Here is a 12,673-nt window from a genome sequence, read left to right as displayed (position 1 = left end):
CTGAAGATGAAATGGTACACTGCGTCAGAGCTTGACATACTGCAAACTTGAGGCAAGAAAAAAATTTATATGCTAAAGAAGAGGAAAAGCCACTTTGTATTTAAAGGATGTCCAAATACAGCATATTCAGAGAGAGACTGTTTCTGGGTTTTCAAAGATTTCACTCCTTTGCCAAATATGAGATACTACTAGCAGCTAGTAATAGTATAAAGAATTATGCAGATGGTATGTTATTTCTTATGTGCTTCTAGGCTCTATTCTAGAGTTAAGTTTAGCAGCAGCCTCCAGTTTAAGGCTGGGTACCTGCTTTGTCACTGTGTAGAAATAATTTGCCACATGTGTTTCCTCAACATCAAATAATTCCACTTAAATCAGTAAATTCTGTAGGCTCTTAAGCCTTGTGATTAGCCTTTTTGGTATGTGAAGAAACATGTTTGGTTTTATCGTCAAGAGGAAAAACAGCATGCAACCAACCATGTGATTGATATCTTTGGCATATTTGCAAGTAGTGATTTGCTGAGGGTTTTGCTGGTAATGGCATAAACATAAACAAGATGCGTTATTCTAAAGTAGTTGTTCATATGGTTATAGCACATGTGAGCACACTAGTTTTGGACTTACAGATCTGTCAGTCTAAGGGGTTTTTTATTGGCTTTCATGATACAAATTCTGTTGTTTGACTGGCATCTTTGTATTTTCTGTCTAGCATACAGTGGAAAAACGAAGTCTGTCTACAGTAAGCAAGAAGAAAGGAAAGCCACAGCTGGAAAAGTAGGTTTCAATGTAACTAGTAATGCAGAAATAGTGTAATGCTTTCACTCTGATAAATGGAGAGTCTACAATCAGTTAGGTGCTTTGTTTTGCTATTGTGGAACAAGAGCTGGCATACTTGAAGCCAGTCTACATAAAAATCCTTATTTTCGCTTCTGAAAAGAAGTAGTTTGAAAAACAGAATGTAATTGTATGCATTCATTTCTCAAAATATCAGTTGTCATTCAGTGACAAGATGAAGGAACAGGAATAGATTATTAACTGATACCGAATTGTTTTTTCCCCTTTATATTTATTTGAAAGTTAAAAGGTATAAAGCTGTCCAGAAAACAGTGAAAATCAAGTAGGGATTGACAGCAACCTTTAACATTATGCAGTAGGTGTAACTTGCTGAAGTGTTTTATTAGATAATTTGCACCTCAGAGGGCTTCAGAACTTCCTATGGGCTACACAGTCCTGTACTGTGAGGAAGTGAAAACATTTCCACCCTTATCTAATATTCTGCCTACTTCCAAGTTGACTTTTGTTACTCCGTAGCCAGATGCTTTTAAACTAGTCTGGTGTATGGCTGCATTACACATCAGCTTGCAAAGATGACTTTAGTGTCAGCTGCACAATTACTTTTTTGTGTGTTTTCTTTTTTATTTAGTGTTCAGTAACACTGCTTGCAGTTTATTTCCTGGTACGCTGCCCTAACAGCCTTTACCTATTTGCTTATTATATACATTTGGTGTTATAGCTGTTAAATACACATTTCTGGCCTGGAGTCTTTGCCTTTGTTTACAGTGGCATTATATGTTCATTCATTTTTGCTTATTTGTGCCCATGCATTTGGAAAAACAAACAAACAACAAAACCCCCCAACAAAATCAAACATGAATATTAATTGCACAGGGAAAAAGCAAAGAAAACTGACTGCCGGTTGAATAACAGGACTAATGGAGTTAGAGTTGCAGCATCACAGCACATCCGTACAGGAACAGCAAAAGGTAAGATGTTTTTTCCCAAGCTGTTTGTAAGAAACGGAATTTAAGGCTTTGCAGATCTATTCATTGTTCTGCTGTAAAGGGAAAACCACAAATCTGAAATCCGTTTCAGTACAAGTCAGCATGTTGGTTGCCTAGTCTGGGATTTGACTTGCTGTATAGAACATGCTAGACTGAGTGTTCTGTATGCAGTTGCTTAAGTATGTGTCTTCATGCATAAATGGAAAAATACCAGTAAAATCTCCATCAGGTTGCTTTATGTGGAGTAGTAGTTGCAGAAAGTTACTGTTAGGCTACCTCTATCGGAAATTTAGCACCTCTAGTGTGTGGACCACCAGCATCTTGTCATTAGTGACTAGGCCTGGAATGCTAGGAATATAGGAGACAGATACAATTAAGTAGGAGCAAAAAAAATCTGAACTAGCATGAGATGCGAGCAGACCAAAATAACCTCACTTCCATATACTGAGATTAAAAATAAAAATTCCAATTTTTATTTTTAGATCTGAATTTGGATGCTGGATCCGGTCATGATACATGTGGAGAGACATCATCTGAAAGTTACAGTTCTCCTTCAAGTCCACGACATGATGGGAGGGAAAGCTTTGATAGTGAAGAAGAAAAAGACAGAGGTTGTATTTATGGCGAGTGTGCTTGAACGTCTTTTTTCCTAGACCAATCTCTTGTATTAATTTTAATTAGTTTCTCAGTTTGATTAGCTGCTTTTATTTCTGAATTAGCCACACTAGCCATTTTGCTTTGTGGGTTTCATGACTCAGCAGAGGCATAGCTGTCTTGAGATATTTCAGCATTACAGTAATGGGAAAAACTTTAGCATGAAAAAGATTGGGTTTATATCAAGTTCTGTTTGGCATGTCCGAGAGGTCCTTCTTTTTGTATTGACAGTTTAATTTGCCACTTCTGCCACATTCGGGTAAGCTGTGTTAATGTCTTTCCAGGTAGATGCAAATTCCTAATTCAGTCTGTGTCCTGCTCTTCACGTTTGCAGATACACACAAGTCAAAAGCACAGTAGCTAGTTGGGCAGTTGGATATAGGCAAGTGGTGGAGGTTAACTTAGCTTGATTTGGGTGAATGAAAATGAACCTCAAAGTTGTTACTATTCAGGAGGATGTAACTATCATTTGTGTCACAAAACTTAGGAAGTTTTAGGTGGATAAATGATTCCAGGGCATGACTACGTTGCTTCAGATTCATTCTTCTGACTGACAAATGCTTGTGTCTCCACAGATACAGACAGCAATTCTGAGGACTCTGGGAATCAAAATACAACCAGGTTTACAGGCTACAGTGCTGTCAGTTCATCAAATATGAACAAATCATCTGCTCAGATCTCTTCAGTGAATAATGAAAATGGAAGCCTTTCAGAAGATCCTTTGAATGCAAAGTTTCAGCATATTTCCTTCATGCCTGCCTTACACTGTGTGATGCACAGCGCTGCCCAAAAGCCTGAAGCAGTTGTCCCACCACCCATATCAGCGGATGGTAAAACGATGGGAATGCTTGTTACCACACCTGTTGCTGTCTCGCCAGTGAGGGAGTCTGCAAATTCACCTCCTGGTGGAATGGGCCCAGTAACCTCTGGTGAACCTGAGAAACGCCTTGAGCTGATGGCTTCCCCTTTGCCAGTCCCATCCACTTTCCTTCCACATTCTGTCCAGCCTGGTAGCCCTGCTTTGCATTTGGCAATACACAGATTGAAAATGCCCTCTCCACAGGGATCATCAGAAAGTTGCACAGTTAATGGACCACAGCAGCCGACAGGAAACTTGAGTATTGGATCACCAAATACTGCCTTTATCCCAGTCCACAATCCAGGTAGTTTCCCAGGATCCCCAGTTCCTACTACAGATCCCATCACAAAACCTGCAGCCCAGGTGGTAGGACTGAATCAAATGGTGCCTCACATTGAGGGAAACCCAGGAGCAATCCCTCAGCCTACCAATCTAAAGGTAGTTCTTCCAGCCGCTGGTCTCTCCACAGCAGCACCACCACCTCCACCAGCTTCATACGCTTTGCCAGGCAGTCCTCATGCTACCAGTGTGTTGCCCAACCAGAATACAAATGTGCTAAACACTGTAGCAACTTCCTCACCACCTCAGTCTGCTGGTTTAGGTGTTGGTCAGGTCCAGTCCACTGTTCCTCCTGCAATACCTACACATACGCCAGGCCCTGCCCCTAGCCCGAGCCCTGCTCTAACACACAGCACTGCACAGAGCGACAGCACGTCCTACATAAACGCTGTTGGAAATAATAACACTAACGGGACAATGTTACCTCCACAGCAGTTGGGATCTGGTCCTTGCGGTTCTTGTGGACGTAGGTGTAGCTGTGGGACCAATGGAAGCCTTCAGATTAATAGCTATTTTTATCATAACCCACTTCATGGACAAGTCTACAGAGTTCCATCTTTCTTCACTCTGCCATCACTTTGCAATGGCAGCTACCTCAATCAAGCACATCAAAGCAATGGAACACAACTTCCTTTCTTCCTGCCTCAGTCTCCATATGCAAATGGGCTTATGCATGACCCAGTGATGGGGAGCCAAGCCAACTATGGTATGCAGCAGATGGCAGGATTTGGGAGGTTCTATCCTGTATATCCAGCACCTAATGTAGTTGCCAACACAAATGGGTCGGGACCCAAGAAGAATGGGAACGTTTCATGTTACAATTGTGGTGTAAGTGGACACTATGCGCAGGACTGTAAGCAGTCATCCATGGAGGCCAGTCAACAAGGTAATCATGATAACTCCCAACGGACTTGCTTTTGAGTTTAGCAGTTTCTCTTTACCTTTCTGAATGTGCTGTTTCTGGTCTTGCAGAAAGGTGTGCGTGTGTGTGTATGTTTTGTGTAGATGGTTGTGCACTAGTGACCTGCTCTAGAACTGCAAGTATCTTATCTCTGCCTGAAAATTCTGTAGAACAGTGCAAGGGAACGGGGCTCTCAGCGTGGAGTTGAAAATGGGTGTGATTCAGAGCTGGGAAGTCAAACTGTATCAGTCCTAAATTGTTCTTTTTTCACTGGTACGTTTTTGGCATTGTGTTGACACTTGCATGTTATTTCAGTTTTTTCTGTTCCTGATCAGTGGGGTTTTTAAGAGAATTCATTGGCAAAAAGTGAAAGATACTAATTACTGTCTGTGGCACGAACTTGAGTTCTTAAAGCTTGTGGGAATTGATAAAAACACCCCACAGACTGGCCATTTGGTAATTTAACTTTTCTAAAGCTTACCTTTGCACAATCAGCTGTCCTCCTGTGCCCCATCACGCAATACAGAAATGAAACATGCTTTAACTTTTTGGACAAGTTGCAGCAAACAAGCAGAAACCAATTGGAACTAAACATGGAAGGATTGGCTTCAGTTGTGTATGCCATTTCTCCATCCACAAGAATGGGGAAGAGGCGGTGTTCGCATAGAGCATAAACGGTTTTGATTCTTGGCCTGTGCTCTTTCTGTCTTTCCTTGTTCGGTCAGACTGGAACAGGAAAGATGAACCTTGAATGGGGGTTGCCCTTCCTTTGTGTTTTTCCGATAAAGGTGAAGCCATGTATCAGCAGTCCATGTATTTTTTTTTTTAAACTTAAGAGTTTTAACAAGCAAGTGCAAGGATGTAGTATAAAATCTTAGGACCTTCTTTAAAAGGACTGGAGGATGGTAGTGCCTTTTGAAGAGCATGTCCATTTTGATACCTTGTAGTGGTTTTGTAATCCGTTTTAATTGTGAGCAGTGACTTAGTAGTTCTCTTTCCCGTTTTAGGCACTTACAGACTGAGATACGCACCTCCCCCTCCCCCTTCCAATGATACCTTGGATTCTGCAGACTGAAACAAGTAAACATTGCCTACTTAAACTGAAGCTTGGGAAATCGGGGGAAGGTGTGTGTGGGAGCGGGGGGGGTCGGTCTTGTGTTTTGGGACATTCCCGGTTTTATATTCTTTTGGAGTTTTTCATTGCTTTTGCACCTCTGTTCCATACAAAAGAAAAAAGCTGAGTCCCTGGTCTCCTCCTGGTTCTACAAAAGGCTTGCGTAATGCATGTAATTCAAACACACAGCCAAACAATCAGAAAGAGCATTCGAACCATGCTTTTGCACTGAAGACTTGAGACATGTGCAATGTTTACTGCATTTTTTAGAAAAAAAAAGTCCTCTGACCTCTGAGATCACTGGTAGAGCAGCCATATGGTGAAAGAAGAAGCTTGGTCGTGTTCCCCACCACAATCTTCTTCCCTCCCTCCCTCTTCTCCTTATGCTGCTGTTTTGTTTTCTTCCCCTGTTTGTCCACGTGAATTTGCTGGACTTGCATGAGTGTTTAGCAGTTCATACAGACCCTGCCCGTACTCTAAATTAATGCTCATGAATTGAGGGGAGATGTTCAAGCGCCCTGTCAGGAGAGTCCAAAGGAACACACAATACTGTACGTGTACTGTATCTGTTAATAATACATATACACAGCTCTTGAGAGTCCCAAACACATGAAAACGCATAGAGCAGGAAGGGGCTGAAACTGTGTGGACTGGAACAGATTCAGAAAAATGAACGCGCGTAAATTGACAGATCTTTCTTCCGTTGTAGCCTGTATGTTCAGCATCAAAGGTGAAAACAAAACCTGGTATGAATGTTGTACTCAGTGTGTTTGCATTTGTAATGAAAGTTGACAGCATTTTTTTCCTTTTTTAAAGCTATTCTACATCGTGTCAACTCAGAATGAACATTACTTGATTGAATATTTTTTTCCTAAACTATTACAGTGTTGCATTGTACTTAGAATGTAAATGTTTTATTTCAAACTGAACAAAAGCTATGGTTTTCTACAAAATAGTCAGGTATTAGTATTAGAACCTGTCTACCAAATAGCAAAGTCACTATTTTATAACAATTTACCACTATGCGTAATTACGGTATAATGTGAAAGACTGAAATGAGTGTTCAGATGGTATTAATCATGTCAGTATCATGAGTAAGTAAGTTTAATGCTGCTGTATTTTTTATTTTATTTTTAAAAGCCAATATATGTACTAAATTGCTTCCAGGTAATATTTGATTTCCTAAAGTGCACTGAGGTTATCTGGAAGATGAGTGTATTTTTTGACTGCTGCATTCAACACCGATGAACAACTACCACTGTATATCCATAGGGTTTGGCATTCCTCACAGTTCATGGCAGAGATGTTTTTTCTTAAAATCAGACCTGTTGTCGGTAGAGGGATGAAAGAAAATCAGTCTTTGGTTCAGTCATCTAATAAATCGCTAAACAGACAAAAAACTTGAAGAAAAAAAAAGCTTGATTACTACATTTCTTCATAGGTAGCATTTATATTTATAGCACCAGTGTACATTTTGAAACTTTTTTCTTGGAGGGGGGGATGGGGAGGGAGGTAGATGAAAGCTTTAATTTAAAAAAAATCTAAAAAAAAAAAGTTTAAGTAGTAAATGAAAAATTATTTTGATTAAAATTTTTATTTGATCTGGGTATTTTTGGACCACTTGAAATGAATGAACTGCGTTTGAGTTGAAGTGAGGGTGTTAAACCACCAATGGACTTGTATTGTGAATTACCTGCCAGTTGTACTTTATGGAACTTATTTTATGATTTAAAATACTGTACTGTAAATAGGAGGTATGTTACCTTCTCTTTATTTGTATGTTTACCATATACTTTGATATTTGAAATGTACTGGAAAGGTCACTTATATTTCTAGAAGAGATTGGATTTTATGCAACCTTTTTCCTTGAATTAACAGCAATAAAAAAAAGGAAAAAAAAACATTTCCTGTGTTCAAGTACTGTCCTTGGTCACTGAGAACAATGCAGTAAGTGGTGATGCTCTGCTCTGGGTGTAGGGATGGGATTGTGGAACCTCTTGCCAAGCTACCATTTTGTTTAGAATCTGTCACTTTTAAGACGAAGCTGAGATTATTTGGCTCCAGGTCAGTCCTGTGTCTGAAGCCAGGACACTGTCTCTTGATTTAAACTTCTTTAAGATGGTTAGATGGATCTCTTGGGAGAAAGAGGATGACCTTGTGTGACAGTCCCAGGACTTTGACCTAGCCTCTTTCAGAACAGTTAAGCCTTTTTTATATTATGATGATTCCTGGATTTGGGCTAAAACCCAGTTGAAACACACTTTTTTTGAGTGCAGTGTAAAGAATATGTGTGCTAAGGATGTAGTAACTGGAAAGTGAGATCTTTCTTCTGTTTGCTGAACTGGGTGCAAGGACAACAGGAGTTGCCAGGAGTAGGGAAGAACCTTAGAAGCATGCAAGTTACAGCTCAGGTGTCTGATACGAACGTAGTACCTGACTGTACTCAGGCAGTGCTGAGAAAGAGAAGGGCACTAACTACTCTGTCACCTTGCTTTACTGTATAGGTAGCGCTTCTAACTCCTGCTGCTTAGCAGCAGCTTATCTACAGAGCTGAGGGCTTTATCTTGGGTCTTTATCCCAGCTGACTCCCAGAGTTTCTCACTTCCTGTGAAACCAACAAAGGTGATGGGAGGGCTGAGAATTACCAATGAGCCCAACCTCTTAGGCAACTCCCACAATAATGGGGGGTATTGAACCCTGGTGTCATGCAGACATCGTTACACAGCATTCATTTCTGCAAGTGCCCGGCGTCCCCTACCTGGACACCAGGGAGTGCACACGTGTGTCCAAGGAACTGGTGAACTACTGTATTACCCTGAAAATGCACTCTACTTACCATGCCATCCAAGCTGCTGATACTCTTGTTTGCCTTCATGCTGCGAGCAACCCTGACTTTAACAGATCCTGGTTGGATCTATCAATTCGAAAGTCTAAAAGTGCATACCCTCTGGCACAGCAAGTGGTATAAAAAACCTCATCCTACTGATGCTGCCTTGCCTGGAAACTTCACAGTGCCCACACCTAGCCATCCTCTTTGGCAGCAGCACTACCACCTGGGCCATGGGGTCTGGCTACAGCTGCAGTTCAAGGGATTCTCTTTCCCACCGAGTGGCTTGGAAACTGTTGAACACCCTAAAGATAAATGAGAAAATCCCACTGGCTTGTGCACCCGAGCAGCTACCTGAGCTGTTCATGAGTGACTTCCAGGTACTGTGCTGCTGCAGGTGGAAGCCTGTTCATACAAACCATTTGGTTCCTAAAGCTGGAAGAAAAAAAGGAACGATGAGGAAAGCATGGACAGGCTTGGAAAGATGAGAGCATAAGGGAGTGCGATGATGCACACTGCTTGCCTGGGAGTGAACAGATGGCTTCATGTTCCCAGCTAAGCAACCTGAGGATGGCAGTGATGGCCTAAAGCCTAGGTTTTGACTTAGCTGATACTACTGGGGAAGTGAAGGAAGAGAGGGCTATGTGTCGTGCCAAGGCAGAGGGAAAGTGAAAAGTGCAGAAAGGTACACAGAGAACTGTGAAGCTCAACCAGTGCCAAGCTACCTTAGCTGTCAAGAGGTGTCAAATCTCGGTACCATTGTAATTTGTTCGGTTTGCTCATGGCTGTCTCCAGAGGTGTGTTGACCCCAGCCTCCTGCAGCTGCTCTGATGAAGTAAGGTTGCCTAAATTCTGCACATACAAAAAAAGCAGCTTTGGACAATAGTGCTTCCTGCTCTATTGGCTGGTGGCTACAGCTGCTACAATCAGGCATGATATATCTAAAGGGTATGTGGATTGCACTTGTGCTTGGGAGGAAGAAGCACAAGTCCTAAATGCACAGCCACGAGTTTATACTGGGGCTTGAGTGCTGTCTCAGCTACTAACCTACCATTCTTGTGCTCCTCTAACAAGGGAGGAAGGAAAAGCACATCTCAAAGCTTTGCTGCAGGGAGAGCGTGCTGCTGCTCCAGCTGTGGCTGTTGTATGCCTCAGCTGCTAATTGGGACAGAGAAACAGGGTTTCAGTTTTGATCCAGCCCTTGAGCTAACAGCGGCAGACAGTTGTGTTCCTGAGCCCAATTAAGCTGTACTTTGGAGCAGATCAGAGTTCAGAATGCATGAACAGCTGCATTTGGTCCGGCCGAAAATACACCGGTGCCTGCATCCTGTCTCCATCAACCATCAGTGGCAGATAGTTCAGAAGAAAGTACTTGTAATACAAAAAAGAGAAAAGTGGTAACTAATTATTGCACACATGTTGCCTAGCAAAATGAAATGTCTCCCGAGTTCATCTTCACAATAGGTGGCAGCATAACTCTACCAGTGGAATTCACGGGAGCTGCTGAGGCACTGCGGAAGGTGCTTCAGTTTAATTTGGTTTTAACATCTTCAGGCCGTCTAAGTAAGCTTACCTGGGGGACTTCTTTGACTTGCAATTTTGGAACGTTAGTTTCTGTAGGGTTTTATGTATTTTCTCACACGAACATCATACTACTTGTCTCTCACCAAAAAAAAAGCACACCCTAAATGCATACCTGAAGTATTAACTACCTGGAGAAATACATATCTGAAGTATTAACTACCTAGAGCTAAAATAGCCCAGGTCCACAAGGAACACTGAAGACCCAGAGGATTGCAGGCACATGTGAAAGCTGTGTCTTAAGAACTACTGAGCATTAAAATGGTTCAAGGTACTTGTTTTCCTACAGTGAAGAATGCTTTCGGAGGACCATACAGCTTTTTCTGCAAACTGGAATAATTCCTCAGGGAGTCTGGCTATCTTTCCCGATAATGAAGTGTCTTATTTGTCTCTCTCTAGTTAGTCTGAAGGTCCACAGATCAGATATTTATCTGGGTTATCTCATGCTCAGGAACATGTTGCCCAAGAGACGGAACATAATAAAACCATTATTTCTAATATCAACACATGCTCCCTGACTAGTGCAAAGGGTCACTGTTGTATGAATGGGTCAATAAAACAATGTACAAAAGCACAGGCTGAAAAAAAAAGTGCTGAACTTGGTAAGGACAGCATAGCTCTCTCTTAACCATTAGTACATTCTTTATAGAACTCTTCTCTCTGATGCAAGATGGCCAATGTTTTACTGACTTCTAAAGTATGTTTTTTTCCTGCGACAGAGGATGTTGGTGATTGATAAAAAGTTAACTCCTACTGATGCTCATTGGTGCGACTAAGGAAAGAGAGGGATTGTTGCTTAAAAAACCTACTTGCCATTGAAGTTTGGTGTCAAAGTACTGGTTAGGACTTCTTAGAAAAAAAAACAGTATTATATATAATAAAATATTACATTAACATAGTCTTATTTTACATAATGTATAGCTTGAGAGTTGAAACCATGGCAATTCCAACAGCTTCAGATTATTTTCCTGTTCTGACTGAAAGTAAGTTTTGAAACCGATGGCATGTTGAGATAGAGTAGTCAATATAACATATGAAAGTAATTGTGTTGCTATCAAAATGCTCTTTTGTTTTTAATGTTTTGTTGCAGGATATGCACACGCCCCAGCAGAAGAGTGGACAGCTTAGCAGTGGCAAGACTTCTGGATGAAAACATCATAGGACTTTAATTTCTCCTTAAAGACCAGATTGGCTCTGAGGTGCATGTCGACCAGGACTTGTAGGTATTTCACTGTCAGCGTGTAATCCTGGCCTCTCTCAACACCTGAAATAAAAATTGCCAATGAAAAGATCAGTAACGTGTGAGGAGGGAGGGGGAAAGGAACAGCAACACTAAAAAAATGCCAGCAGGCACTGGGGTGTGCTTGAGGTGAGACAATTTTCACCCATCGCTCGATTTCGTACCGCAGCTCACACCCATTTCATAGCAAAGAACCTCACAAAGCAACTGCATCTATTTGGTACAAAACCGGCTGAATTCTGTGTTTCACCAGAGTGCAGCTGACCATATCCAATGCATAACAGAGAACATGGGTGCTTCCAGCAACCTGCACAAGGTTATGTGGATTTGGAACGGGCCATAAGAATACATTTAAAGTCTTACGGTGTGCATAATTTTTGCAGTTACACAGAGTTGTCAGGTAGCTAACATGTCCTTTAGACTGTTGTCTCCATTTGATTTGTCTTCTGTCTTTATCTCTTTGCTTTTTTTTTTAATGTATCTTGCTTTTGCCCTGATTAACCCTTTAACCATGCACATGATGGAGAGCCATTTGAAATGCCTTAATCCAGAGTATGCAAACCTTCAAACAATAGTATTGGAAACTTGCTAATGCAAAACAAAACAACCTGTGCAAGGGGGTAACTATTTCAGCATGAGCCTGTGCCAGTACCTGTCCTTGCAAAGGCAGCTAAATAGGGACAGGGACTTCACATTGCACTTTGAAACATCACATTTTAATTCCTTCCTAAAGAAGGTTCTCTCTTTTCTAGCATGTTCTTTGGTGGAGGAGGCAAACCATGGGTTGTTAATATAGACGTAGACAGGAAAAGAAATGTGCTTGGCTATTCTGCAACTAAAGCATGATGCCCAAAGGCTGCCAGGCTTCCAGTGCCACTGCAGAGCAGCTACCCTGAGATGTGACAGAGCTGTCACTTTGCCCAAGCCAGAGCTGTCTCGCCAGGCTGCTATGACAGCGCTTTCCTAAATTTTGCTCTTGAAGAAGGGAATACTCTTAACGCTTTCATTGCCATCTGTTGCCAGCAGGTTCCTAATGCCAGTGCCTCATCAGCACTGCCTTCAGGCTAAGGACAAGGGGGCTGCTGCCCAAAATCTGGTGCAGGATTTTAAAGGAAGAGGGTGCTGATGTTTGATTTCTGAAGGCTTTTTCAGGCACCTGGGTGACCTGTGCTGTCATTTGCACTGACAGCCCCATCGTTGCTGGCAAAGATGGCAGAAGCGGGAGGTGTTTAGCAGCTGGAAGATCAGTTCACTTCAGCAGTGACCATCATGTGGCTTACAGGTTAAGTAGAATGGAATGGAATGTTTAGAAGGGACCTTAAAGCTCACCCAGTTCCAGCCCCCTGCCACAGACAGGGAGACCTTCCACTGAACCAGGTT

At 41.8% G+C, this 12,673-nt stretch overlaps 1 protein-coding gene across 7 annotated transcripts in view; it reads left to right on the top strand.

Moving 5' to 3' along the window:
- Nucleotides 1-11,347, top strand: part of ZCCHC2 (zinc finger CCHC-type containing 2) — a 45,168-nt gene extending 33,821 nt beyond the window's left edge. For 4 of the 7 annotated variants that reach the window (XM_057399398.1, XM_057399397.1, XM_057399393.1 and 1 more), the window contains 5 exons: nucleotides 707-771; nucleotides 1,666-1,760; nucleotides 2,261-2,401; nucleotides 3,008-4,516; nucleotides 5,539-6,806. In XM_057399398.1, coding sequence (XP_057255381.1) covers nucleotides 707-771; nucleotides 1,666-1,760; nucleotides 2,261-2,401; nucleotides 3,008-4,516; nucleotides 5,539-5,606 — 1,878 coding nt within the window. In that variant the 3' untranslated portion in view covers nucleotides 5,607-6,806. Of the gene's footprint in view, nucleotides 1-706; nucleotides 772-1,665; nucleotides 1,761-2,260; nucleotides 2,402-3,007; nucleotides 4,517-5,538; nucleotides 6,807-11,143 lie in introns of those variants that run through there. The other 3 variants (XM_057399396.1, XM_057399394.1, XR_008970915.1) reach the window with 2 other exon arrangements.
- The last annotated feature ends 1,326 nt before the right edge of the window (nucleotides 11,348-12,673 follow it).

This window comes from Pezoporus wallicus, unplaced genomic scaffold (genome assembly GCF_028554395.1).
Source record: "Pezoporus wallicus isolate ANWC-B61680 ecotype Strahan unplaced genomic scaffold, APGP_CSIRO_Pwel_v1 contig_818, whole genome shotgun sequence".
Classification (NCBI taxonomy): Eukaryota; Metazoa; Chordata; class Aves; order Psittaciformes; family Psittacidae; genus Pezoporus; species Pezoporus wallicus.
The sequence above is the reverse complement of the archived record's forward strand: the minus strand, read 5'-3'. Positions and strand labels throughout refer to the sequence as shown.